At 52.2% G+C, this 24,071-nt stretch overlaps 1 protein-coding gene across 1 annotated transcript in view; it reads left to right on the top strand.

The window, feature by feature from the left end:
• LCP2 (lymphocyte cytosolic protein 2) overlaps positions 1–24,071 on the top strand; it is a 57,976-nt gene that overhangs the window by 24,369 nt on the left and 9,536 nt on the right. The window contains exons 4-16 of the mRNA XM_075543202.1: positions 2,311–2,376; positions 2,775–2,806; positions 3,444–3,481; positions 7,553–7,748; positions 10,983–11,080; positions 12,248–12,311; positions 12,417–12,500; positions 17,622–17,647; positions 17,742–17,761; positions 17,854–17,958; positions 19,705–19,735; positions 21,447–21,459; positions 22,936–23,065. Of these exons, the coding sequence (XP_075399317.1) occupies positions 2,311–2,376; positions 2,775–2,806; positions 3,444–3,481; positions 7,553–7,748; positions 10,983–11,080; positions 12,248–12,311; positions 12,417–12,500; positions 17,622–17,647; positions 17,742–17,761; positions 17,854–17,958; positions 19,705–19,735; positions 21,447–21,459; positions 22,936–23,065 (903 nt within the window). The remainder of the gene's footprint in view (positions 1–2,310; positions 2,377–2,774; positions 2,807–3,443; positions 3,482–7,552; positions 7,749–10,982; positions 11,081–12,247; positions 12,312–12,416; positions 12,501–17,621; positions 17,648–17,741; positions 17,762–17,853; positions 17,959–19,704; positions 19,736–21,446; positions 21,460–22,935; positions 23,066–24,071) is intronic.

Raw genomic sequence — 24,071 nt, 5'->3', positions numbered from 1 at the left:
ATTGCCTGACTCTCCCCCATAGTGAGGAGGCTCCTGGAAGACCGGGGCCTTGTCTTGTTCATCGGTGCATCTGTAAGCCGCCTAGCGGCTCTGCGGTCAGCTGACATGAGCTGCGTGAGCCCTCAGCTTGGAGTGAGCCCATCCATGCTCAGTGGCATGAAATGCCACCTGACCCTGCCCCGCCCGTGCTCAGTGGTAGATCAGACGGTCGTGATCCACGGGCAGATTTCCAGGATTGCATCACCGCCTTTTCTTCCTAGTCCACCCTGGTTTGGAAGCTCTGCTGAGACCTTTTCAGCCACACAGTAAGGCACAGATGGGTGATGGCCGTGCATGAGGTGCACTGACCGGGGATCAAACATGGCTCTCCCCTAGAAAAGGCTACTGTCAGTGAACCAGCCCTGCCCCTGCCTGGCATGGAGCCCGGGCCCTACCTGGAGCCTGTGAGCGAGCAGGTGGCAGGGTGCAGCTCAGAGCAGGGAGGAGAGTGGGGTCTCTGCATCTTCTGGAAAGATCAATTCAAAGGCAGCGCAAGGACACACAGTGGGGACCTGCCTGGGTGGGCTAGGGGCAGGGGCTTCTGGGAAGCCCTCATGCCTGCTTCAAAGCATCTGGGCTCTGGACAGCCTCTGAAGCCTGTGATCCCACGGATAAGACACTTGCAGAAGATTCACTCACGGCGGCTCTCTCTCTGTCTTCCTAAGTCCTTCCCATGTTGGTCAACATGCCTTCATTTTGCTGTGCTCATTGACGTGGGGAGGCAGCTTCTGAGAGATCTGGGAGCCTGGAGCTGGGGAAGGGAGGGAAGAGAGAGGTGATGGGTACTGAGATCCATCTTTCTAACCTAGCAGTCTAGCTTCCCCAGCCTCGTTCCCTGAGAGGGTCACCAGACAGAAGAAATGTAGTTCATAGGCCCTGTTAGCAGATGGGCCAAGGACTGGGTAGCACCCACTCCTGAGCAGGAGGTCGCCAAAAGAAATTTCCCTGAAGATGTGGTGAATTGCAAATATGCTGGCCTGAGCATCAGGGAGCCTGGCTTCCAGGGCTGGTGTGTGCCGTGGGGAGGTGTGGCCTTCGTTGTTAACCTGCTTCCCTGGTCTGTACCTCCATCACCTCCTTTCTCACATGAAATTGACCAGAAAATCTTGAAGACTCCCCCAGCTGTCCCAAGTCTCTAGGAAACCCAGAGTCTGTTTGCTCACGGCGTCCCGGGGGTCTCGGCAGTCGGGTAAAATGTGGTGTCCTGGAGGCTGGAAAATCAGGATGGGTGCTCGTTTGGGGTTGTGCTTGGGACACAGACTTGATTGGAAGCCCCGGGTCCTAGGGCTTGGGAATATAGACCATTGGTGGCTATTGAGCCAAGTTCACTTCAGACAATCCTGTGTGTGTGTGTCCAAGTAAAACTGTGCTCCCAAGGGGGTTCCAGAAGTAGACTGCCAGACCTCTCTTCCAAGGCATCTCTGGGTACACAGACTCAAACCTCCAACCTTTCAGCTGGCAGCTGAGCATGACAACCTTTGCAACACCCAGGAGCCGTCTCTCTAAATACACGTCAATGCCATGCGCCTTCTCTCTCAATGCACTGTGCACAAGCCTGCACATGCACAGTGTGTGCGTATATCCGTGTGCACCGTGTGTGCATTCCAGTTCCTAAGGACTAAAGTAAGGACTAGCATTCTGGCCAAGGATGGTCTCAGAGAACGGTGAACCTGCCTGTGCAGACAGGGCTCTCCACACCTGGCCAGGAACCCATGCCACTGCATAGGATGCATGGGGGGAGGAGCAGGGGTGGGGGAGATAATAGCCCAAAGAACAGCCCACTGGGACATCTGACAAGAGCGAGGCAATGAAATGCAGCTCGCCCCGGTCTCAGAGATGACTTGAGGATGCCTGAGCAGGTCAAGTCAGGCATCAGGGCCTTGAGACCCCGGAGTTGGCAATGAGACCGCGCTATCGTGCCCAGATCACAAGGTGACAGAACTTTGGAGAAGGGGAAACCCACAAGACTTAATGGAAGGCTTAAAGGCAGACTGGACACAGATACAGATCAGCAGTGGGACTGGCGGGAGCCAAGTCTGACAGGGGTAAAGCTGAGACAAGTGAGGGGAGAGGGCCCACGGAGGGGAAGGAGGCTGGGCAGGCTGGAGGCCACAGGAGGAGAGGAGGGGGTTGGTGAAGGTTGGACCAGGTCAGTCACCAGGGCGCTTCGGGGCTCGGTGTGAAGGTTGCACCGGGGGAGGAGACGTTGGCTTCTCCTCTTCCTCTGTGGTGCTGTCTTCTGTGGGAACATTGGGCTCTTCTATCTCGTAGGATTCTCAGTAAGCTGAGCCAAGACATCAACAAGAATGAAGAGAGGAGGAGCTTCTTCACACGCAAGTGAGCGGGACAGGGTTGCTTGGCTGCCTGGGAACCCCAATCACACAGGACTGTTACTCCTGAGCTGAGACCTGCAGGGGCCTCTCGAGACCATGGCTCTTCTAGGCGGTGCCCAGGGAGAGGGCGAGTCTCTTTCCTTGTCCACAGGAACAGCAGGGGACTTCCCCTGGAGCGTTGAGCAGTCACGAGCTCCCAGCCACATCCCCAGTGTGCTTGGGTGGTTTCCAGAATTCTGGGAAGTCTGGCCCCTGTTGCCAACCATCACAGACGAGGTCCTGGGGCAGTAGGACATACTTCTCTCGGGGTGCCTCTTGTTGGGCTGGATAGAGGGAAGAGAGGGAAGAGGGGGTGCTTCTTAAATAAACAGGCCACTAACGTAATTCTGTTTGCTTTCACAGACCCCAAGTCCAGAAGTTTGTTGAAGAGCCAGGTAAAGGGCCCAGGGTTGAGGGGTAATGGCTTTGGGGGATGATAGATAGTATCCTCTTAGCATCTGGTTTCTGGGACTCTCCGGTGCCAGGTAGATGCCCGACTCAACCACCAGTCAGCTGGTTCTTCTCCAGATGAGGGTTAGGGCTCACTTAAGGGGAAGCGAGAAGGCAGTCTAAAGGCCAGCTGGCTTATGGCCACGATCAGCTGGGACCCTCTGTGAAGACCACCGGGGGATTCAGAGCACACACAGGGAGGGCTCGGCCACTGATCCAGCACCTACGCTGAGCTAGCCCCCTGCTTGGAAGTCTTTCTAGGAATTTGCTGGCGACTAACACAGTGTCAAAATGCAGACCCCTGGGCTCCAATTAGGCCTGCAGTATCCAAAGCTAAAGCGATGGAGCCCCAGGCCCTGCGTTTGTTAAAGTGCCACTCAGGCAAGTTTTGTGAAAGTGAGTGAAAGGTTGAGAACTGCTGCCTTCTGGTAGAGTCAACTCCTTGGGTAGAAATTCTAGAGGTGATTTCAAGCTGATGATGGTCAGATGGAGCCTGGGACGGGGCAGTGGGTGCAGGAGCAGCTGGGACTGCTGTCTAGGGGCTTCTTTGGGGACTGACACCAGTGCTGTCTCCTCCCACAGAAAGCCACGAAGACGACAACGGGGGCTGGTCATCCTTTGTGAGTATGGCGGGGGTTGCCCTTCTACCTTTCAGCACTTTTCAGAGAGCCTTTTCCAGGAGGAACAAATTTCCACAGCAGCAAGGCCTCTAGCTAATTGACACCGGGCCAGGGCTCAGACAAAGTGTTCAGATCTACTGTTTGGGCACCAAAGACAATGCCTTCTGCTGCCTTTTCACCCACCAAGAGACCATCCTTTATAAAGCAGAAGGAGGGCGGACTCCACCTACGCTGGGTTGTACTTTGCTGGCCCATCAATTACCCATCATTAGCATCCTAGCAACGTGGCTTAGCTGCAACCAGTCTCCAAAGGGGCCGTGCTCCTAGACATGGACACTACCAGGCCCTTCCCCTGGACAGACATCCCCATGACTGGGAGCAAGGAAGGAGAGTTCAGAGTACGCTGGTGGTGGTGGTGGTGGTGGTGGTGGTGGGTGCCATGGGGACAGTTCTGACTCATGGAGCACCTGTGACATCAGGCTCAGGCCTGCACCATTGTCACCATTGCTGTGTCTGAGCCTGTTATTGTAGCCTCTGTCCCTTTAGGGCTCTTCCTCTGTTTTACTTGACTTTACCAAGCATGAGGTCCTTTCCCGAGGCAGGTCCCCAAGGACGGGAGACAGAGCCTCTCCATCCTTGCTTCCAAAGAGCACTCTGACCGAATGCTCTTCTTCTGAGACAGAGTGCTCATGCTCCTGAGAGGCCAAGGTAACGTCGCCGTTCGTTGCCAGCACCAAGACCCCAAAGCCCACCTTCTGCCTTGCTCTTCCTTATTCTTTGCCTGACTTTCTCACGCACACGGAGTCATTGAAAATACCATAGCTCGGGTCAGAGGTCTGCAAAGCGACCTCTGGGAGGACAACAGGAAGGTGCCAGCCAACAGCCCATTGCACTTACAGGCTCACGGTGTCTCCGTTTGACTCTGGTGAGGGCTGTGCACCCTCGCCCCAGCCCCACCACAGACGTGGCCCCACGCATGGTGCCAGACCCAGGTGGAACCAGCCTCCATCGGGTTGAGTCTGCCGCATGGTGACCCCACGGGGTCAAAAGTAGAGCTGTGCTCCACCAGGGTGGTGATGGAGCGCTATCTGGGAGCAGATGACTAGGTCTTGCGTGGGGGACCCTTCTGAGTTGACCTGAACCATCGACCTCCCCATGCTACCCTGGGCCTCCACACTTGGGTGGAGGTCTTCAGACCGGATCATTGTCCAGTCTTGGCCTCAGACGAAGCAGCCGGGCACCCCTGGGGAACCTGACAATGTATGCTAGCCATATACTCCTAAGAGAAAAGCCTAGAACCGGGCCCCTCGCCCTCAGCCAAGCGGACTTCTGAGACGGGGCTGCCTCTCCTTCTGTTACAAAGCAGGCACCAAACAGTGAAAGCGAGGACTCCTTTACGGGCTGTTTCTTCCCGGGAATGAGGGGCGGGCTGCCCATGGCTTTCACTGTGCGCAGGCTTCACCCAGCACGTGCGCCCCTGCGCTGCATAACCAAGGCGCGGGGCCTCACTCTTGCTCCCCAACTGAGGGGCTGCCCTGAACTCGGGGAGTTAAAACTCGGATGTTTCATTACGTGCCTCACTCTTCCCGAGGAAGACGAAGACATGGGGAATGGAGCGGGGCCCTGTCCTGGGAACAATTCTATGCTAGAGATGACACGAACTAGAGCTGGGGACAAAAGGTGTCTAAAAGTGTTGGAGCGAAGCCTTGCTCTTGAAGGTGAGAGCGAAGGTCTGTGACAGAGCAAGTCTGGTTGAAGGGCCAAGTCTGGTCGGGACCTTGGGGCTGGGCTGGGCAGGCCGAGAGGGACAAGGTCGCTCGAGGCGAGGCGAGGCTCGCAGTAGCGGAGGGGCTGCCTCTCTGTGACCTCAGTGCTGAGATGAGTGGTGTGCCGTTCCACGGTGCCCAGCTGCTCCCCAAAAGCAAGGCTGCTCGAACCCCTCCAGCTGCTCTGTGGGGAAAAACAGGGCAACTGGCTTCCACACCGAAGACCCCAGCCAAGACTGTCCCATGGAGCACGTCTCCCCGCCCCCTGAGGCCACTGGGCAGCGCAAGCAGCTCGGAGGCACCCCACACCGGCTCTGGGGCCATAGGAATGCTGGCAGGGAGAGTGAGGTCATGAGGCCTTTCTCTGCGCGCAGGCAAAACTCACCCCCACTCCCCGCCCCGCCGTCGGTTTGCTTCCGCTATTCCTCAAGAAGTTTGCGATTCAACACCCTAAGGTCAGCCTTCCTTAGGCCACCCCTGAAGGCTGTCGGGGTGTCTGGGCTGCGCAGTGTGCTGCATACATCCCCTTCTTCACTCGGGGGCCACGCCCAGTGAGCGCTTCCTTTCCACACGGTCCTTGCCTGCTGAGAAGGGCCCTGGGCTCCTTGATGTGCCCCCATGTGCTGTGAGGAGCCCCTCGTCCCTTGTCCCTCGGAGGCGGGGCGCACCACCTCTGCTGGGGAAGCCATTACTTTCAAGGCCAGTTGGCATTCAATTGATCCTAACTGTTAAAATAGCCTGCCAGCGGGGAGGGGTCTGCCCTCCTCTCGCTTCTCAAAGCGGGAAGGAGAAGCAAGAACTACAGCCCAAGGCTGACCCCTCGCAGGCAGAAGCCACACATGCTTGCCTTCTTCAGTCTTCTTCCCAATTTCCACGCCAGCCACCCCTCCCATGGCACTCCCTACTCCTCTGCCGGGTGTGACCCTTCCTGGCAGCGGCCACAGAAAGCACAGGCCTCATTCGCAGCGATGCGATGTGTGAGGGAAGTAACAAGTTACAATTCTAGATCAGGAACAACCCCGGATACAAGTCTTCAGTCAGGACCCTCAGCCCTTTAGATCCTCAGCCCTCCTCAGTCTCTGGGTCCCTTGGGGTCCCCAACTCGAGTCTCATGGGCTGGCCTGGAATCTGCCCTGCTCACGCAAGTGTTACAAAGCTCTTTGGTTCCACCAGTTAGTACTCAGAGGGACCCCATCTCACCCATGAGCCCTGGCGTGGAGGCACTGGGCTCTCTTGCTCTACAGAAATCAGGTGGGCGTGTGCTCCATAGACTTGCCAGTGGCTGATTTTACAGCAGCAGAGGCCAGGCCTTCCTCCTGAGGTGCCTACGCATGGACGTGCCCTTGCAGCCTCCAGTCAGCAGCGGAGTGTGCTAACCAACTGCTGCCCCACCCAGACCCCCCACTTTCATAGCCTGCTTCAAGGGCAGCCAGCCACTCAGCACGGAGGGCTTTCTTCCTCTGAGACCCAAGAAGCAGCCAAAGGCAACGAAAACAAACAGAAAGACGTTGAGGAACAGCAGCGTTCCCCAAAGAGGCGTGTCAGCAGTTTCGTTTCAGACTCCATGGATAACCGCTGTCTACTGTCGTTTCCCCTCAGCTCTCAGAGACAAAGAACAAAACTCTGCCTGGGTCCTCTCAGACAACTGAAGCGGCTCTGATGAGCAGGCTTTGGCTATCTGGTTCCCCCACTAGCATGGCCCTCAAGGGGGCACGGAGCTGCCCTGGCAAGAACACCCTAGGCAGAGCCCTTGGCCCACAGCGTCCCCACAAATGCCCCAGGCAGGGAGTCTGCTTGGCACCATGCCTGGAGAAAAAGAAATGCGTCTCCTGCTGTCACTTGGCCAGTGTCGCTTCCTCCCCACCTCCCTGCTCTGCTCTGCTGTGCAGACGGAACTAGAGAGGGAAAAGCACTTGCCTCTGCTACTAGCCCCAAAGCTGCCAGTTTGCGTCCACCCAGATGGCCCTCAGAAGAAAGGCCTGGTGGTCCACTTCAGAAGAAGGAGCCGACGAGCCCTACTGAGGACAGGCCTACTCCGGGGCACCTAGGGGTACCGAGAGTCAGAGTTGACAGGCCAGAAACGGGTTTTAGTTTTAGTCTTTGCATCTTTAATGGTTGGGAGACCTTGGTGGAGATCTCAAGTCTGTGGCGGGTGGGCTGGCTCCCTGACCTCAGCTTCCCCATCTGTAAAGTGGAGTACCCACTCCGGGGTGGGCGGCTGTTGGCGGAAGAGAGTAGACACAGGCACCTAGAGGTGGGCGGGGCCTCTACCCACTCCCATGTCCCTGTCCCTGTGTGTCCCCAGGAAGATGATGACTATGAAAGCCCCAATGAGGACCAGGATAAGGAGGAGGAGGACGATGACTACGAGTCCCCCAATGAGGAGGCTGAGGCAGCCCTGGAGGATGACGCCGATTACGAGCCGCCACCGTCCAACGACGAGGAGGCCCTGCAGAACAACATCCTGCCCTCCAAGCCCTTCCCCAACTCCATGTACATCGGTGAGGACCCCAGCCCCCACTCGCCCTGCTGACGTCTGTCCCTGGCAGCTCAGAGCCCAGCCGGCTGCCGACAGCCTGGGCCCTGAGGACAACTCAGCTTGTTCCTAGTCCAGTGCCTCTCCCCTCCGGGCCTCCGTTCCTTCCCCTGTGGACCAGGGATGCTCACTGTGTGGCCCACGGGGGCTTGGTATGACGACTGAGACTAAAGCAGCCGAGTCCTTGTCTGCAGTGACTGCGTGCCAGCCTGAGCTCACCATTGATGGGCATTTTTCAGTTGTAATGCAGTCCTTGGGTACACAGACCCTCAAGAGTACCCTCCCCAGCTTTTACCACCATTGTTGGCTGGCAGTCTGTCAGCACAGTGGTGACACAGGGCCACTGACCGCAAAGTTAGCCGTTTGAAGCCACCAGCAACCCCGCAGGAGACAGACAGGGCTGTCTACTCCCATCAAGAGTCTCAGTCTCGGAAACTCACAGCGGCAGCTCTACCCTGTCCTGCAGGGGCGCTCTGAGTTGGCATCGATGCGATGCACAGTGCCCAGCACCCACAGATGGTTACCATAAGCATGAAGATACTGAAATGGGCTTGACTCTACTTAAGAAAAAATGGAAACTGCCTCCAAAGATTCCGTTGCCTGTCTGTGCCTGTGTAGCCCCTGCCCTCTCATGTCTGCACTAGTACCTCCAACAGAAGCCCCAGAGCTCCTAGGACAGGCCCGGAGTCCCTGGAGGGCACAGACGGTTATGCACTCTGCTTGGGTCCCCCAGAGGCACCGCAGAAGAAAGACCTGCAGGCCGCTGTGGAAAGGTCCCCCCTTTCCCACCCTCCCCCTGCCACGAAGGTCCCACGGGGCACAGTTCTACTCTGCAGCGCCTGGGTCTCCGGGAACTGAGACTGACATGAGGTCAACCCTTGGTTTAGTTTTAGTTTTGGTAGCACCATGGGATGGGCTTTGTTCTGAGTACCGGGGAAAGCCCTAGGGGGAAAGGCCCACCCTCAGGGCCCTTGTAGTGGTGGCCGTGACAGAAAGGCAGCAGACGAACTTGCACTTGCAGCATTCTGAATCAGACAGCACACGGGGACAGGGACGAGCAGTCCCACGCACAGAAATGCACACGGCCTCGCTGTTGTGATTGTGTCCCACATCACAGCGGAAAAGCACTATGTGAACCCAATCTCAAAGCCTCAGGCTGCGTTCTTAAGCGCCCTGTGAGACCCAGACGACAATGGTGGAGCCCATTGCACACGCAGGGGCATGGAGGCGCAGAGAACTAGCTAGGACTTGTTGGGTACCACCTGAGGGTCAGTTCTGAGGATACAGTGCATGAGAGGGGCCTCACCCTAAATAATTCCCAGTCTCCGGGATGAGACAGCATCTGACAGCCACATGGCAACCTTAACTCGGCAGGGACAAGTGCCGGGAGGACTGGCTGGAGGGCATGCCTGGTGCGGGCTCGCTCCCCTGAGCATTCGATCCTTAAGGTGTCATGTACGAGACACCGCCATCAGGGCCATTCCAACTCATGGCCGGCCTCTGGCACAGAGTAGAACTGCCTCTGTGGGTTTCTAAGAGAGTAAAGGGAGTAGAAAGCCTCATCTTTCTTGCAGGGAGCAACAGGTGATTTCAAATTTGTTGGGCTGCAAATTGCAAGGTCAGTAGTTCTAAACCACCATGGGGGGAAGACGAAGCATCGTTCTCCTCCTGTAAAGAGTTACAGTCTTGGAAACCCACAGGGGCAGTTCTACTCTGACCTATAGGTTTGCTGTGAGTCAGTCTAGACCAGCAGTTCTCAACCTGTGGGTCGTGACCCCTTTCACAGGGGTCGCCTGATGCATAAAAGCAGCAAAATTACAGCGATGAAGTAGCAATGTGATGAAGTAGCATTGAAAATAATGTTATGGTTGGGAGTCACCACAACATGAGGAACTGTATCAAAGGGTCGCGGCATGAGGAAGGTTGAGAACCACTGGGAGTCTAGACGCTATGGGAGTGGGTCGGCTTGTGTGGTTTGGTTAGGGATACGTAGGAGTTGTCACGTGAAGGCAGAGAGGGAATGGGAGGAGCACTCTAAACAGGGCACCGGCTGCACAGAGGCCTTGGGGGTTGACGAGCCTGACATGTTGGAGGGGCTGACATGTTGAGGGCTGGCTGGAGTCTTGTGCCCTGAGGAAGACGCCTCTGCCAGCCAGGGCTAGGGTAGGGTAGAGGATACCCGGGACTCCTTGGCTCCTTGACGTTCTCTGACACATGGGAAAGGGACCTCTGGCCTGCTGGCATGGCCTCAGGTTACTTCTGCAGTGATGGAGTAATGTGCGTTTCTGCTCAAGGCAGGTCCAACCCCAGTTGAGAGCGCGTGATCTGGTGAAGGGAGTTGGTGCCCAGGTGCCCTGCCCAGCCCCTCCTTTTAGGGGCAGGAATGACTCCAAAGAGGAAGTGTGGGGAGAAGGGAGACAACCCAGAGCAAGAGCCTCATAAGCAGTGACAAGGACTTAACCTCACGGGCAGCTGGATGAGTCCGTGGGCACATGCACTTCTGTGTCCAGCATGCACCAGTGTGTTTGTGTGCCCACATGTGTGTATTTCTATACATGCCCATCTCCAACTCCACATGCACATGTGTGCATACATCTCCATGAGCAGGCTTACATGCCTGTGTGTGCATGCATTCCTCTGCTTATGTGTCTAAGCATGGCTTCGTGAGCATTCATGGGGGTATGCATCTGCACACACCTCTGCAAGTTTATCCGTGTGTAGGTGTGCATCTGTGTGTGCATGGGTCCTGTGTGAGCGTGTGTGTGCTCGTGTAACTGCACCTTACAGGACATGTGCACATTTACTTCTGGACCATAGTGTCTGAGCGCACTTCCTCCTGCTGCTGGCTTAGCTAAAGTAAAGAGGCCTTTTTTCACTCTTGGATCGGCCAACCTCTAGTGAGTATTCATTTGCAGGGCTTCAGGTGAAAGTCGCTGAGTATGAAGGGAATAATGTTAAGGGGCTCAGGAAATGGGGCTGGCATGAGGTCCAGGGCTCCTCATGTTTGGGACAAGCCCTTACCACGACTGGGCTTGCACTGGCATGGGGAGGGGGCACTGGAGCCTGGGGGGTCAGGCATCCTAGGACTGAAGCCATGCAGAGCTGGGCTCTGGAACTGCCTGGAGAGGACATGAGTGTGGCCCCCTCTCTCCTGGGCTTAGTGTCTCTTTTTTCATCTTGTGCCTTTGCATTTCCATAGATCGGCCCCCCACCGGGAAGAGCCCCCAGCAGCCTCCTGTGCCACCCCAGAGACCGATGGCCGCTCTCCCTCCCCCAACAGCCAGCAGGAACCACGCGGTAGGCCCCTCCAATGGCACTTGGGGTTCTCTCGGCTATTTCCTCTGTCCAAGAGTTGGGGAGAGGGAAGAGATGCTACTAATTTATGTCTTTATCTATTAGAGATCATAGGTGATTTTTACTCTTATCACAAGGCCTTGTAAAACTACTTGTTTCATAACCAGCTTCTTTCTGGTATTGTGCTGCTGTTATTTTTCATGATTAGAAATAAGTGAAAGCTGTAAAATAATCTCTAAGCAAATCTTGCGGAATAGCTGGCACCTACAAGGCTTGGGCGGGCACAAGTCTTCTCTTCAGCACAGGTTTCTGCCACCTGCTGGCCAATGCCTGAAGTGGCAGGCACAAATGCCTTGACCCCACAGGGGCTGCAGGGCAGTCAACCCAGGGAGAAAGAAGAACCAGCAAAGGAGCTTCCCTCTTTCTTCCAGCACATAGTGCAGGCCCTGTGGGGCCGGTGACCTCCCAGAGACACACCCAGAAGCTCAGGCTGGAGAGTCAGTCCCTGAGAATTTGGTCTCTTTACAAGTGACCTGGGTACTGCTGCAATGGTCAGGGGCTCACGAGCTAACCACAAGGTCTGCAGTTCGAACCTGCCCCCACGGGAGAAAGATGTGGCAGTCTGCTCCCATAGAGATTACGGCCTTGGAAACCCCGTGGAGTCACAGGCGACAACTCCACAGCAGTGGGTTTGTAATGCCAAAATGCCAGGGAGCGTTGGAGGGGTGGGGGTATATTCCTTAATGCTCCAAATGTAGCTCACACCGCACACACCTCTCACCCAGAAAATGGGCGTTTCTATCTTGCGTGTGCAGTTCGGTTGCACAACAGGGCTGTGGGAGCCGCCTGTATTTACAAATAACACACTTGTTGAAATCTGACTGGGCATTCCCAGAGGTGCCTTAGAAGAAAGGGCTGGCAACCTACCTCCCCCCCCACACACACACACACCCAAATCAGCTATTTCAAACCCTAGAGCACAGTCTCCTCTGACGTGCACGGGGATGGCCAGGAGGCATCTTCAAGTTGGTGGCCACTGGAAGTATATTGGAGGCACCTGATGATGGAGAAAGATGAACAGAGCCGGAGCTGTTAGGGGAGACAAAGCCTCCAGGCCTGTCTGATGTGCCGGGAATGCTGGCTCACATTTGGGTCTTTTTCTGTAAACAGCCACTACCCTCACCCCAGCCCAACCACGAGGAGCACAGAAGCAGAAACCCCAAGACAGCGAAGCGTGAGTACACGAGCCCCCTTCCTGCCCACCTGCTCACCTGCCCTGCCGTCCCCAGCCAAACACGCCCTTCTTGTTTACTGACCTCTCTGCTTTCTTTCCGTCCAGTGCCGGCTCCTTCCATAGACAGAAGCAAGAAACCTCCCCTGGACCGGTCCCTGGCTCCCTTCGACAGAGAGCCCTTCACACTAGGTGGGTCTGGCTCCTGGAGCTCAGCCTTGTTTGTAACAGGGACGTGCAGTGCAATAGAGGTGGAGGAATCCCAAAGTCAATAATTTGAGCCCAATCTCCGGAGAAGAGCGGGAGGCCGTGTGCTTCCATGCGGAGTTACAGTCTTGGAAACCCTGCACAGGGTCACTGTGAAGGCAGCGGGTTTGGTTAGAAAAGAGTGTTCTATGACATGCTAAAGGATTCTGAAATGGCAAGGTGCCTTTCTGAGTTGATCAAACAGTGGTTATATGACAGCCCTCGTCCCCCAGGATTTTTGTAGGAAACTCTTGAATTGTAACTACCCCCACACGGAGCCACCTTAATCCAAAACCGCCATTACCACTGATGCTCCTGCACTTATGGCAGCTTTGAACGCCAACCCAAGCAACACCAGCCAGAAAACCTGATTGACGCTTACTTGGTTCTGACTCACACAGACCCCGGGTGCTTCAGAGCAGAGCTGCACCCGCAGGGTCTTAGAGAGCCAGGCCTTTCTTCCAACGAGCCTCTGGGTGGTTGCCTCCATCAACCCCTGGGTTCAGAGCTGAGCACTTAACCACTTATGGCAGCCAGAGGTTCATACCCAACACACATCCCAAATCTGTGGAGTTACCCCGTGACTCAGTGATTCTACCTATAGGATGGAGTAGGATTTACCCTGGTTGTGCTATGGGTTAAGCATTGGACTGCTATTCATAAGGTCTGAGGTTCAAACTCGTCAGCCACTCTGAGAAAGAAGGACGAGGCTGTCTGCTCCCATAAGGAGAGCCAAAGGAGCAGCTCTCCTCTGTCCTACAGGGTTGCGCCACATCAAAGCCATCTCCATGGCAGTGGGCTTTGATCTTGACACAAGGGACTGACCCAGCTTTTTCCTGCAAAGCAGCTGGGGGGTGTGGACACTGCGCTTTATAGGGTAGAGGTCAAGTGCTCGCCACAGAAGCTTAACCCTACTAAGGGGTGTATTTCTATCCCCACTTCGAGGCCAGGGCTACCTTGTGCAAGTCTACGCATTCAAACCAGGAAACCAGGCCTTGCCGATGGCAAGGTGGACTCTTTTCCACCTCGCGCTACAGTCGGCAGCTCCGGAGTTTCACTTGGAGGCCAGAGCCCCGGCGCTGCGGCCTTCAGCTTTTCCAGGCCTTGATGCGGGGCTGCTGTTGCTCCTGCTTCCCTGACCGCATCCCTGCTCGGCAGAGTCAGGCGAAGCTAGGCTGGTGTGTTAAGTTTAGGCCTGTTTGCTAAAGAGAACTGCCCAAGCTGAGCGTGAAAATGAATGCTGGGAGACTGGCATTTCAGACGACAACATATGAGATACCTATGCCACATGTCTACATTCACCACCTGTCACCAAAGCTACTCTCTTAACAAGAGTTCTTCTCAGGGGCCTCTGAGATTATTTTGTGAAATCAAATGTGTCCCCGAATTGAATTTCAATAAACCTCTTTGCTTCTCTTATTATTTTTAAAAAGATCTTCCTTCCTTCTCCCCACCATTCTCCTCCTTCTGGCCATGCTCCGACTCCCCTCCCTTCCCTGTCTTCTAATTTTTACAAGCGCACCTTCCCTGATAATCCAGCCCTGCCTGTTCCAGGATGGCTTGGGAATGCTACCATCTGACAGTGCTTCTCCAAGCAGGAAACACCCCACATTCCCAGAGAGAATCTCTATCAATCGGTGGGCACCTCCAAAGTAAACGCCTTCATATACATTTCAGCTTTGGGTGCATCCCTTTATAGTAGGGGGTCCCCTCAAATAATGTAACTGACAGTAACCATACTTTTGTACCTTCAGAACTCTTCTACTAGATAGTGAGTGACTCTTTACTCGAAACACTCAAACTCACAGACATGCAGTCGATTCTGGTTCATAACGACCTACAGGACAGAGTAGAACTGGATCCTCGTGGGTTTCTGCACCTCGTCTTTATTCTAAGGAGCACCTGTTATGTTTGAACTGCTGGCCTTCTGGTTAGCAGATCAATGTGTAACTCATTATGCAATCAGGCTTTTGTATTGTTTTAATCATTTGATTGGGGGCTCATACAACTCTTATCACAATCCATCCATCCATTCATTGTCAGACACTTTTGTACATTTGTTGCCATCATCATTCTCAAAACATTTTCTTCCTACTTGAGCCCTTGGTATCAACTCCTCATTTTTTCACCCACCCTCCCTCACAAACCCTGGACAATTTATAAATTATTTTTATTTTTTCATGTCTTATACTGTCTGATGTCTTCCTTTACCCACTTTTCTATGGTCCATTCCCCTGGGAGGGGGTTATATGTAGATCATTGTGATTGGTTCCCCACTTCTCCCCCTACCTTCCCCTTACCCTCCTGGTATGACTACTCTCAATATTGGTCCTGAGAGGTTTATCTGTCCTGGATTCCCTGTGTTTCCATCTCTGATCTGTATCAGTGTACATGCTCTGGTCTAGCTGGATTTGTAAGGTAGAATTGGGGTCATCATAGTGGGGATAAGGAAGCATTTAAGAACTAGAGGGAAGTTGTATGTTTCATCATTGCTATATTGCACCCTGACTTGCTCATCTCTCCCCCACAACCCTTCTATAAGGGGATGTCCAGTTGCCTACAGATGGTTCTTGGGTCCCCAATCTGCACTCCCCCTCATTCACAATGATATGATTTTTTGTTCCTTGATGTCTGATACCTGATCCCATTGACACCTTGTGATCACACAGGCTAGTGTGCTTCTTCCATGTGGGCTTTGTTGCTTCTCCACTAGATGGCCGCTTGTTTACCTTCAAGGCTTTAAGACCCCAGATGCTATATCTTTTGATAGCTGGGCAACATCAGCTTTCTTCACCACATTTGATTATGCATCCGCGTTGTCTTCAGCGACTGTGCCAGGAAGGTGAGCATCATGGAATGCCAGGTTAATAGAACAAAGTGTTCTTACATTAAGGAAGCACTTGAGTAGAGGCCCAATGTCCATCTGCTATCTCAATACTAAACCTATAAGTATGTGCACATAGATCTATTTCCCCATCATCATATATAAATATATTTACATAAGTGCACGCCTGTATTTAAACCTCTATACATGCCTTTTGCCTCCTATTTCCTTCCTCTCTTTCATTTTACTTTTCTCTTGTTCCACTATCATGTTCAGCCTTCATTTGGGTTTCAGTGTTTCCTCTTGGTTATATTGCCCTTGATCAAGCCCTACCAGTCCTCCTACACCCTCCTTGCCATGGATTTTGGATAACTTGTTGTTCTCTTGTCCCTGGGTTTGTTAACACCCGCTCCCCCTGCTCCCCCTCTCCCATGTACCCCAGAACTGTCAGTCCCATTGTTTTCTCCTCCAGATTGTTTGTCCTGCCTATCTTATATAGATAGACCTGCAAAGATAATAATATGCACACAAAAAGACCAAGACAGAGCAAAACAAAGCAAAAAAATAAAACAAAACAACAACCAAAAAATGACAAAACAAGAAAAAAGAAAGAAAAGCCTGTAACTAGTTCAAGGTCTATTTATTGACTTTTAGGAGTGTTTTTCAGTCGAGTCTAATGGGGTCCCACGCCCTGGACCCAAAGTCGATTTTTGGTATTCCCTGGGGACTTTGTTGCTCTGTTCTGTCACGCACCCTAGTGTTTAGCCACAGTGTCGTGGGGTCAGATTGGGAACAATTCCCACACTGTCTCCAGTGTTGTCCCCCATAGTGCTCTGTATGGGTCAGTGAGGGACACTGTGTCTCATAGTGGCCACCAGGGCTCTTTTGAGATCTTCACATTGTGACAGCATCCTTAGCACCGACCAAGAAGCCCTAGTGAGACTATGACATAAATGTGGGGCTGCTAACAGCAAGGCTGGCATTTCAAACCCGCCAGCTGCTCTAAGGGAGAGAGATGAGGCTGTCTGATCCCGTGACGATTTACCAGATCGGGAACCCTACCTAAGATTTCTATGCGATTGAGTCAATTTGATGGCAGTGGGTTTTTGTGAGGTATCACGATCCTGACATAAACTCCCTCCTTAGGGAATAAAGCATGTTTTGAAAATGCACCCCAGCCCATTCTGTCACCCCTCCCCTTGGGCTGTTAGTGGTGCTAGGGACAGGAGGGAGGAAAGAAAGGTGATGACTAACAGTTGTGCATCATGTGCCTGCGCTGCACTGGCATATACATGTGACCTTCTGCAGTTTTACCTGATACCGATGTACACCCATTGTACAGATGAGGAAACTGAGATGCAATCACTTGCTAACAGGTCAGGTAGGTTCTGCTTCTGGACCCAAGTACACTTTTATCATTCAGTAACATGTTTATCGCATATTTACACAAGGGGACTTCAGATCAAAGGAAGAATGTTTTGCTTTAAATATCTTTATGTTCTTGAAAAAAGGAAAATAAACTCCAACAGCAATCACAGCACAAAACAATCTTCACCGAAAGAATCTCTGAACGCTCTGGATGGAGCAAAGGGTTAATGTGTTCAGCTGCTGACAGTTTGGAAGTTTGGTGCCTCTGAAGAAAGTCCTACCAGTCTACAACTGTACAATCAGCCCGATGAATCCAAAGAGCACAGTTCTATTCTGCCAACCAAGGATTCACCATGAAGTCCACAGTCACCAGTAGGAACATTTCCTGAAATCCTCTTCTCTAACTTAAAACTTTTTACAGAACTATTGATAAAGAAACTAACTGGACTATTTTATTTAATAACAAGTGTGTCAGGATTGGAGAGAAATGAACCCCTCTATGGAAAATTCATTTTTCCTGCCCCCCAGATTAAAAAACAAACATAAATAGTACAAGAACACTTGGGGTGATAAAGAGACGTAAAAACCCAGAAGACATTAGGGTTTTTTTTTTGTCATCTGCTTTATAAAATAAAATGTTTGAAAGAAGCATGGAAAGGACAGCACCATTTGCATCTTTGCCAAATCCCGTGACCCTGGGCAGGCCATGCAATTCCTCTGAGCTGGTGGAGTTAGGTGTGGCATCAGGGAACCATCCAGGTTAAAAGTCACAATTCTTCAATGCTTCAACCCAATCAGCATACTAAAAGGGTTGGAAACTCATTATCTTTATTAAGTCCTGAATTTAAGAAACATCTGTGGTTTGCTATTTACAGGAAAGAAACCTGCATTTTCTGACAAGGTAAGCTGTTTCCTAGTGTTTTTCTTGTTCACATCTTGTCTGCATTCTTTGAAAAGAGCTGGGAAACTCACGTGTCTGCCTTCCTGTTTTACAGCCTTCGGTTGCTGCAGGCAGGTAAGACCCGCTGATGCAGGTGTGTGAGGGTATAGGGTATGTGCCATAGAGATCTATGATGCTCACCCACAGTCTTTCTTTGAATTCTGCAGGTCTCCTGGGGACCATATACCCAAGATACAAAAACCTCCTTTACCATTAACCGCTGAACGACCTGAAAGAAGCCCCCTACCAGGGAAGAAGCCACCTGTGCCAAAGTAATTGTCTGCTGTTGCTTGTACTTGTCATTCAGGCGAGGGGATGTCACGGACAGCCTGCCTCTTAGGACCACACTGGAGGCTGAGGATTATGGCCATGGCCAGGGGCGGGTAGTGAGTTACTTTTACTGCACAAGGTAGTCATAAAGGATCGAGGTATCTTTGGATGACCTTGGGCCCTAGGGGAGAATCGCTTCATCTGAATGGGGCTCTTGCTGGGTGACAAGGAGAGCTTGTCCTCAGAGGCAACCATGTGGTTGAGCTTCCCTACCTGGTTATAGATGAGCTTTGACCATGCGCAGGGACGATACCTGCCACTGTATTTTTAACACAGGTAGCAGACCGGAAATGCCTGGGGCGGGGCTTTAAGGGCAATGTAAGTGGTTTCCCGACTGCATGGCCACAGTGCCTAATTGCAAAGACTGAGTTCTGCCCGAACATTGCTAAGTTTACTGTAATGCTATTTGGGGATTGGCTAACCAAATAGCATCATGTGTCTGGGGTCAGGTCCAGCCCCACTCCTAGTTAAGCATATTTCCAAGGCTCCTGCATGTTTCTTCTGAGAAACAGGGATTCATCATCAGGGCCTCAGTTTGGCTAGGAAGGGAGCCATCGTTAACCCCGTCCAGGGCTGCTGCTGCCTGCGGCTGTGTCCGCTCTGACCCTCGGCGACCTTAGGTATAACCCAGCCACGTGCTGCCTGGTCCTGGGTCACCTTCACCATCTGCGATATATTGGATCCCATTGTGAGGGTGAGCCTGTCAAGGTCTTGCATTGTGGGTCTCTCCGCATCAAACACGATGGCCTCCTCTGGCCATGGGCTTCTCTAAAGGGTGATGCAGCTAAAGCATGCCAGACAAAGTCTCGCCAGCCTCGCTTCTAAGGACTATTCTGGGACCAGGGCCAGGGCATGTCAAACCAAAGCAAAACAAAGCTCAGTCGTCCAGTAGAATCATATTTCAACAGTTCAAAAACTTAAACTATACGAGAGAAGAAATCTTAGTGAACCAAATATCAAAGAATTATAAAAAGACAGAATAAGCCGGTGATAAGTAGAGCATCTGACACATAGTAGGTGTTCAATAGTGCTCCCCCTCTCCTCATGGAGAGCATGGCATGGGCCAGGCAGAAGCCGACACAGTTTAAGATGAGGCACTGGATCTGGGTCTAGCTGGCTCATCTGGGCCAATGGAACTGAGCCACTTTTAGAAAGCTTGACCTTCGCCCCTCTTCCCCAACCCCCAAAGCCTCATTTCCCAGCTGTCTTCACTTCAGATAGAGGCTGAGATAACTGCTTCCAAATGTCAGCAAAGGGGCATAATGCCTAAAACGCTTTCATTTGCGCTGAGAAACATCTACTCAGTGAAATGTAATAGCCACAGAGTTCGTTTGCTGACTAAACCCTTTTCTCGCAGATACATATATATGTGTGTGTGTATATGTGTGTGTGTATAGAGAAAGAGAATCATTTGCTGCAGGAGTTAAACAGATTACAGGTGTGCCTAGCTCAGCTCGTAGTGATGACAGAACACCGAGTAAGTGCGCCTCCCCCTCCCCTGCCACTGCCTCTCTGCCAGGGGTTTTGGTCCCCACTTTCCTCCACCTCTCCAGCCCCCACGCCCAACCCCGAGCTTAGAGGGCTTGATTTCCCCTTACTGCATTGAGGGAGGCCATCTCTAGTGTGAGGCCGGCTCTTGCAAACCTCTTACTCTGTTTTTTTCCTTCCTTCGCCCTGATTCATTCCAGGCATGGATGGGGACCGGACAGACGAGAGACTGTAAGTGCGAACTATGTTTTGTAGTGAATACGTGGGTGGGCTCTGTGGAGGCTGGAAGGGAGTCGGGCTCCGCCTACTTGTCAGAAGAGAACTGAGTTCTTTAGAGTTTTCATTGCTGCTTTGTCACAAGGAGATGGCCAGGCCTTTCTTCTAAGGCAGCCCAGGAGGGACTCCAACCTGCGACCTTTTCGTCAGCAGCCGAGCACGCGAACCCTTGGCATCAGCCTGCAGCCCCATCTGACTGCCACTGGGTGGGGTCTGATGTAGCCATGCTGAGGTTTCTGGGGCTATCCATCTTTGCGGAACTGCCTGCCACATCTCTCTCCAGCCGGGTGTCTGCTGGGTTTGAACCACGAACCTTGCGGATAGCAGCCTGACCCTGTGACACCAGGGCTCCTCAAAGGCCCAAGTCATGGTGAGGGGAACAAGGTAGAAGGGAGGAAGAAGGTGAGGGATGAACCTCAATCCAAAGTTCCCAAAGGCTCTGATTTCCCTTCCTATCTCTCCGTGGCCTGAAGAAGAGGAAGGGTGTTCACTGAGTGCCTGCTAAGTACACGCTGTGGTGCTCGGTCCTTTACGGGACAGCCCTTTATCTTACCTGCTTTCAGCAACCTCCTGGGTCCCAGGCAAAGAAGGATCACTCCCACCTTACCCATGTTTGGGACTCAGTGAGCTTAGGGGACCATCTTTGCTCCTTTCTAAGAGAAAACTGAGCCTCCAAGGAGTAACACATGTGCCAAGTTCCGCGGTCAAGTCTGCCCAGGTCTGTCCAATTTCTTCAACACCGAGCACACTGAGGAGACTCCTGCCAGTGGCGATGGTTCACACACTCAGCTGCGCACTCGAGACTTGGCAGTTCGAATCCACCCAGAGTTGCCTTGAAGGAAAGCCACACTCCTGCTTATCAAAAGGCAGCCACTAGCTACCCCATGGAACTCACTTCGACTCTTACCACGTGGCAGGGTTGCCAGGGGTTGGCATGGATTGGTGAAGACCTCTGAAGCCATCAGACCCTGCTCCCGTGCTCTGCCCACAAGTGCAGATGAAAGTGCTGGAGGGTGTTGGGAGCAGGTAGACCAAGATCACACATGGGGCTGGCTTAGGATCTCAGAATGACTGGGGGAGGCTAAGGAAAGATGATCCCAGTGGGTCACTGAGCCGGAGATTTGGGGTGCTCCTTGAATGACAGGGAGGCCATAGGATACTCTAGCCTCATAACAGCCTGAGCAAAGGCAGGTGACTCGCAGTGCCCATGGACTCGGCAGGACTGTGAGAGCAGTAGTAGCCTTTAAGACAAAGAGGAGAAGGTTGAGTGGTGAGAGGAACCCCACATTCTTGAGGTCCCCAGCCCCTGGAAGGACTACTGACACTAGCTGTCATCTGAAGGCAGTTGGGTATCCTTGTGGGGGAGGGCATGGTGGCAGCAGCGCTGAGCTATGGCCCCGTGGTGAGTTGACGGGCACGTGTGCATCTTGGCGGCCCTTGGTTGGACTCACTGTTGACCAGTGGAGGTGCAGGGGTGCTGGGAGCGGGAATCGCCTCAATGGCAGGGGCTCGGTGGTCATGGCAGTATTTTCCAGAAGGGTTTACTGTGGAGAGGCAGACGCTACCGAAAGCATGCATACTTACATCGTTGAATAATGCAAATCTTTGGAACTGTGTTCTGACAGTCAGTTAATTCTTTCCTTTTTTTTCCTTCCACCCCCACCAGGATGAAGATGACAGTAAGTTCAAAAATACCTTCCTACAACTTGTAACTTATCCCTTCATTTTTCTGCTCAGATATTTACATTTATTTGATTTTTTTCAAAGTAGATCCTATTTAGTAAAGGAATATCCTTGAATCAGTTACAATTGTTAAACGAACATTGAGCAGACAGCCTGATGGTGCAGTGGGTTAAGTGATGGGCAGTACCCACGTGGTTGGGGGTTCAGCCCCGGTAGCCGCTGAGGCAGAAAGATGAGGCTCTCTGCTCCTGTAAAGTCTGCAGTCTCAGGAATCCTGTATGGGATCATTGCAGGATGAAATCAACTCGCTGGCAATGGGTTTCAGTTTGTTTTGTAGTTTACAGTTGGTATACTGAACCATAGGAAAATGGCTTCATTTGCCTGAGTTACCAAGACAATTATTAATTAACTTCATATGTAGCAATACATAAGCCAGTGGAGGCTTTCTACTCCCTTACAGTGCTACAGTGTCAGAAGCCCACGGGGGCAGTTCTCCCCTGTCCTCTAGGGGTGCCGTGAGTCAGAATGCACTCGAGGGCCTTGAGTTTGGTTTGGTTTGGTAGCAATACACAGAAAAGTTAAAAGTTGGATGTAGGGCTCAATAGGATATTTCTATTGTTGATACTCTCAGAGATACATGGGTAAAAAAATCCTGAGCCGCAGACTGGTGAGATCACAGAGAATGTTGGCACTCATAAAACAGAACAAGACAGAGCAGAACCAACTTGTGAACCTGTGTCTGAAATACAAAGGGTCTCCAGGCAACAGTTCTCTGCCGTGTTAGCAATTCATCCATTATCAAAAATAAAATGAACATGACTTTTATAGGATAATATAGAATGGCAGTATTTTTTAAATGCACTCTAAGGTAGTAGATTATTTAGAAAAACTTGGTGGCCAGGATTCTATCCAAACATTTTCTGGCTACATCTGATCTTTTGCATTTTTATATTCCTCCTTGGATTAACAAAGGAGCCCTTAGTACATCGCTGGTGTAAGGGTGACACACTGAGCTGCTAGCTGCAAGGTCAGCAGTTCTAAATTACCAGCCGTTCTTTGGGAGAAAAAAATGGGACTTTTGACTGTTGTAAATAGTGAGAGCATCTAAGACGCACAGGGGCTGGGTTCTCCCCGGTCCTGTAGGGTGGCATCGACTCAATCGATGGTAGTATTTGGCTTTGGTTTAGGGGGTTTGGGGGGGGGTATGTGTTGAACTGCCAACCCCAAGGTCAGCAGGTCAAATTAACCAGCTTCTTCATGCATGAAAGGTGAGTCAAACATCTCCCATGAAGATGTACAGCCTCAGAAATCTTGGGGAGCAGTCATCCCCTATCCCGTAGGGTAGCTATGAGTCAGAATCGACTTGGTTTGGGGGTGGGGTTCCTCAGAGCTCAGTCACTTCTGGAATGTTTTTGGTGACCCTTGGGATTCTACAGCCTGTTATCTCTCTTAATTACCTTCTCCTTCCATAGTGCATCAAAGGCCTCTGCCCCAGCCAGCACTGCCCCCCATGAGCTCCAATACTTTTCCTTCACGATCCACCAAGCTGACCCCTAAGCATTCCCTCCCATCGCCTCACCTGCCCGGAGCCTTCTCAGAAAGGTTTGTGAAAATAACATCAAATCCTCACTTAACATAATGTCTCCTGGGTCTATTCCCCGCTACAGCAGGGCCGGGTTGGTTGAGGAGGAAAGAAAGAAGCCAGTGGGTTAGCAGGGTAAGAATATTTCGGGTCTTAAGAACAAAAGCAAACTGGGTATTAAGAACATACACTAGTCCACATCTGTCCCCAAGGCTCTACACTTTGAATTGGAGTCCAGGGGTGGGGTACACGGAGTCAACTGCCCCATGATTGTCTCAGTCTGAATGGACCCTTTCCAAAGGAAGAGGGGTGCTTTCATTTAGTGAGTCAAGCACACAGATGAACAAAACCAATGAGCCTTAAGAGGTCAATGAAGGAGAATACTCAGAGTACATCCTTCATCTCCCACTGGAAGACCGAGAGCCCATGCCCATGCTAGGGCCAGAGATGCCGGTGTCATTAAGTCGCGCCCACTGAGATCCCATGTCTTACACGGGATACAAGTGCTCCATGGGCTTTCTTGGCTGTGATGCTCACGGCAGCGTGGAGCTGCTGGTGTCTTTGGAACACCAAGCTCTTGGTTAGTAGCCCAAACTGTGTGCAGCAGCCAGAGAAAAACCGGCTGAGTCCTGGCCAGCTGTTAAGTCTTTACTGTGCGGGCTCTGTTCCCCAGAGATCGGCTTTCTCAATAACCCGGTCATTTCTCAGGGCTCACAAGAAAGCCGTCCTGAGGCACAGAAAGAATCTAAGACACTTAAGGCTCCCTGCTGGGGTCCCCACAGCTCCCAGCCCCCAGGCTCATCCTCTTTTCTAACAGTCAAAGAGTGATGCCCACGTCTCTGTCGTACATCTTGTTGATCAACTACCAGCAACCCTCTCTCCACTCTGCCACACACCCTGTGAGCATTCTCAGAAGCCTGCACCTCTCTCCTCGGTGGCGTTTGGCTCTGGCTTTGCTGCTTCTTACACATCCATCTCTGCTCTGTTTCTCTTGCTGTATCAACTCTGTCCTTTTCCCATGACCCT

Source organism: Tenrec ecaudatus, chromosome 2 (genome assembly GCF_050624435.1).
Source record: "Tenrec ecaudatus isolate mTenEca1 chromosome 2, mTenEca1.hap1, whole genome shotgun sequence".
In the NCBI taxonomy this organism is placed as follows: Eukaryota; Metazoa; Chordata; class Mammalia; order Afrosoricida; family Tenrecidae; genus Tenrec; species Tenrec ecaudatus.
Note: the sequence above shows the minus strand (reverse complement) of the source record. Positions and strands in the feature narration are given on the sequence as shown.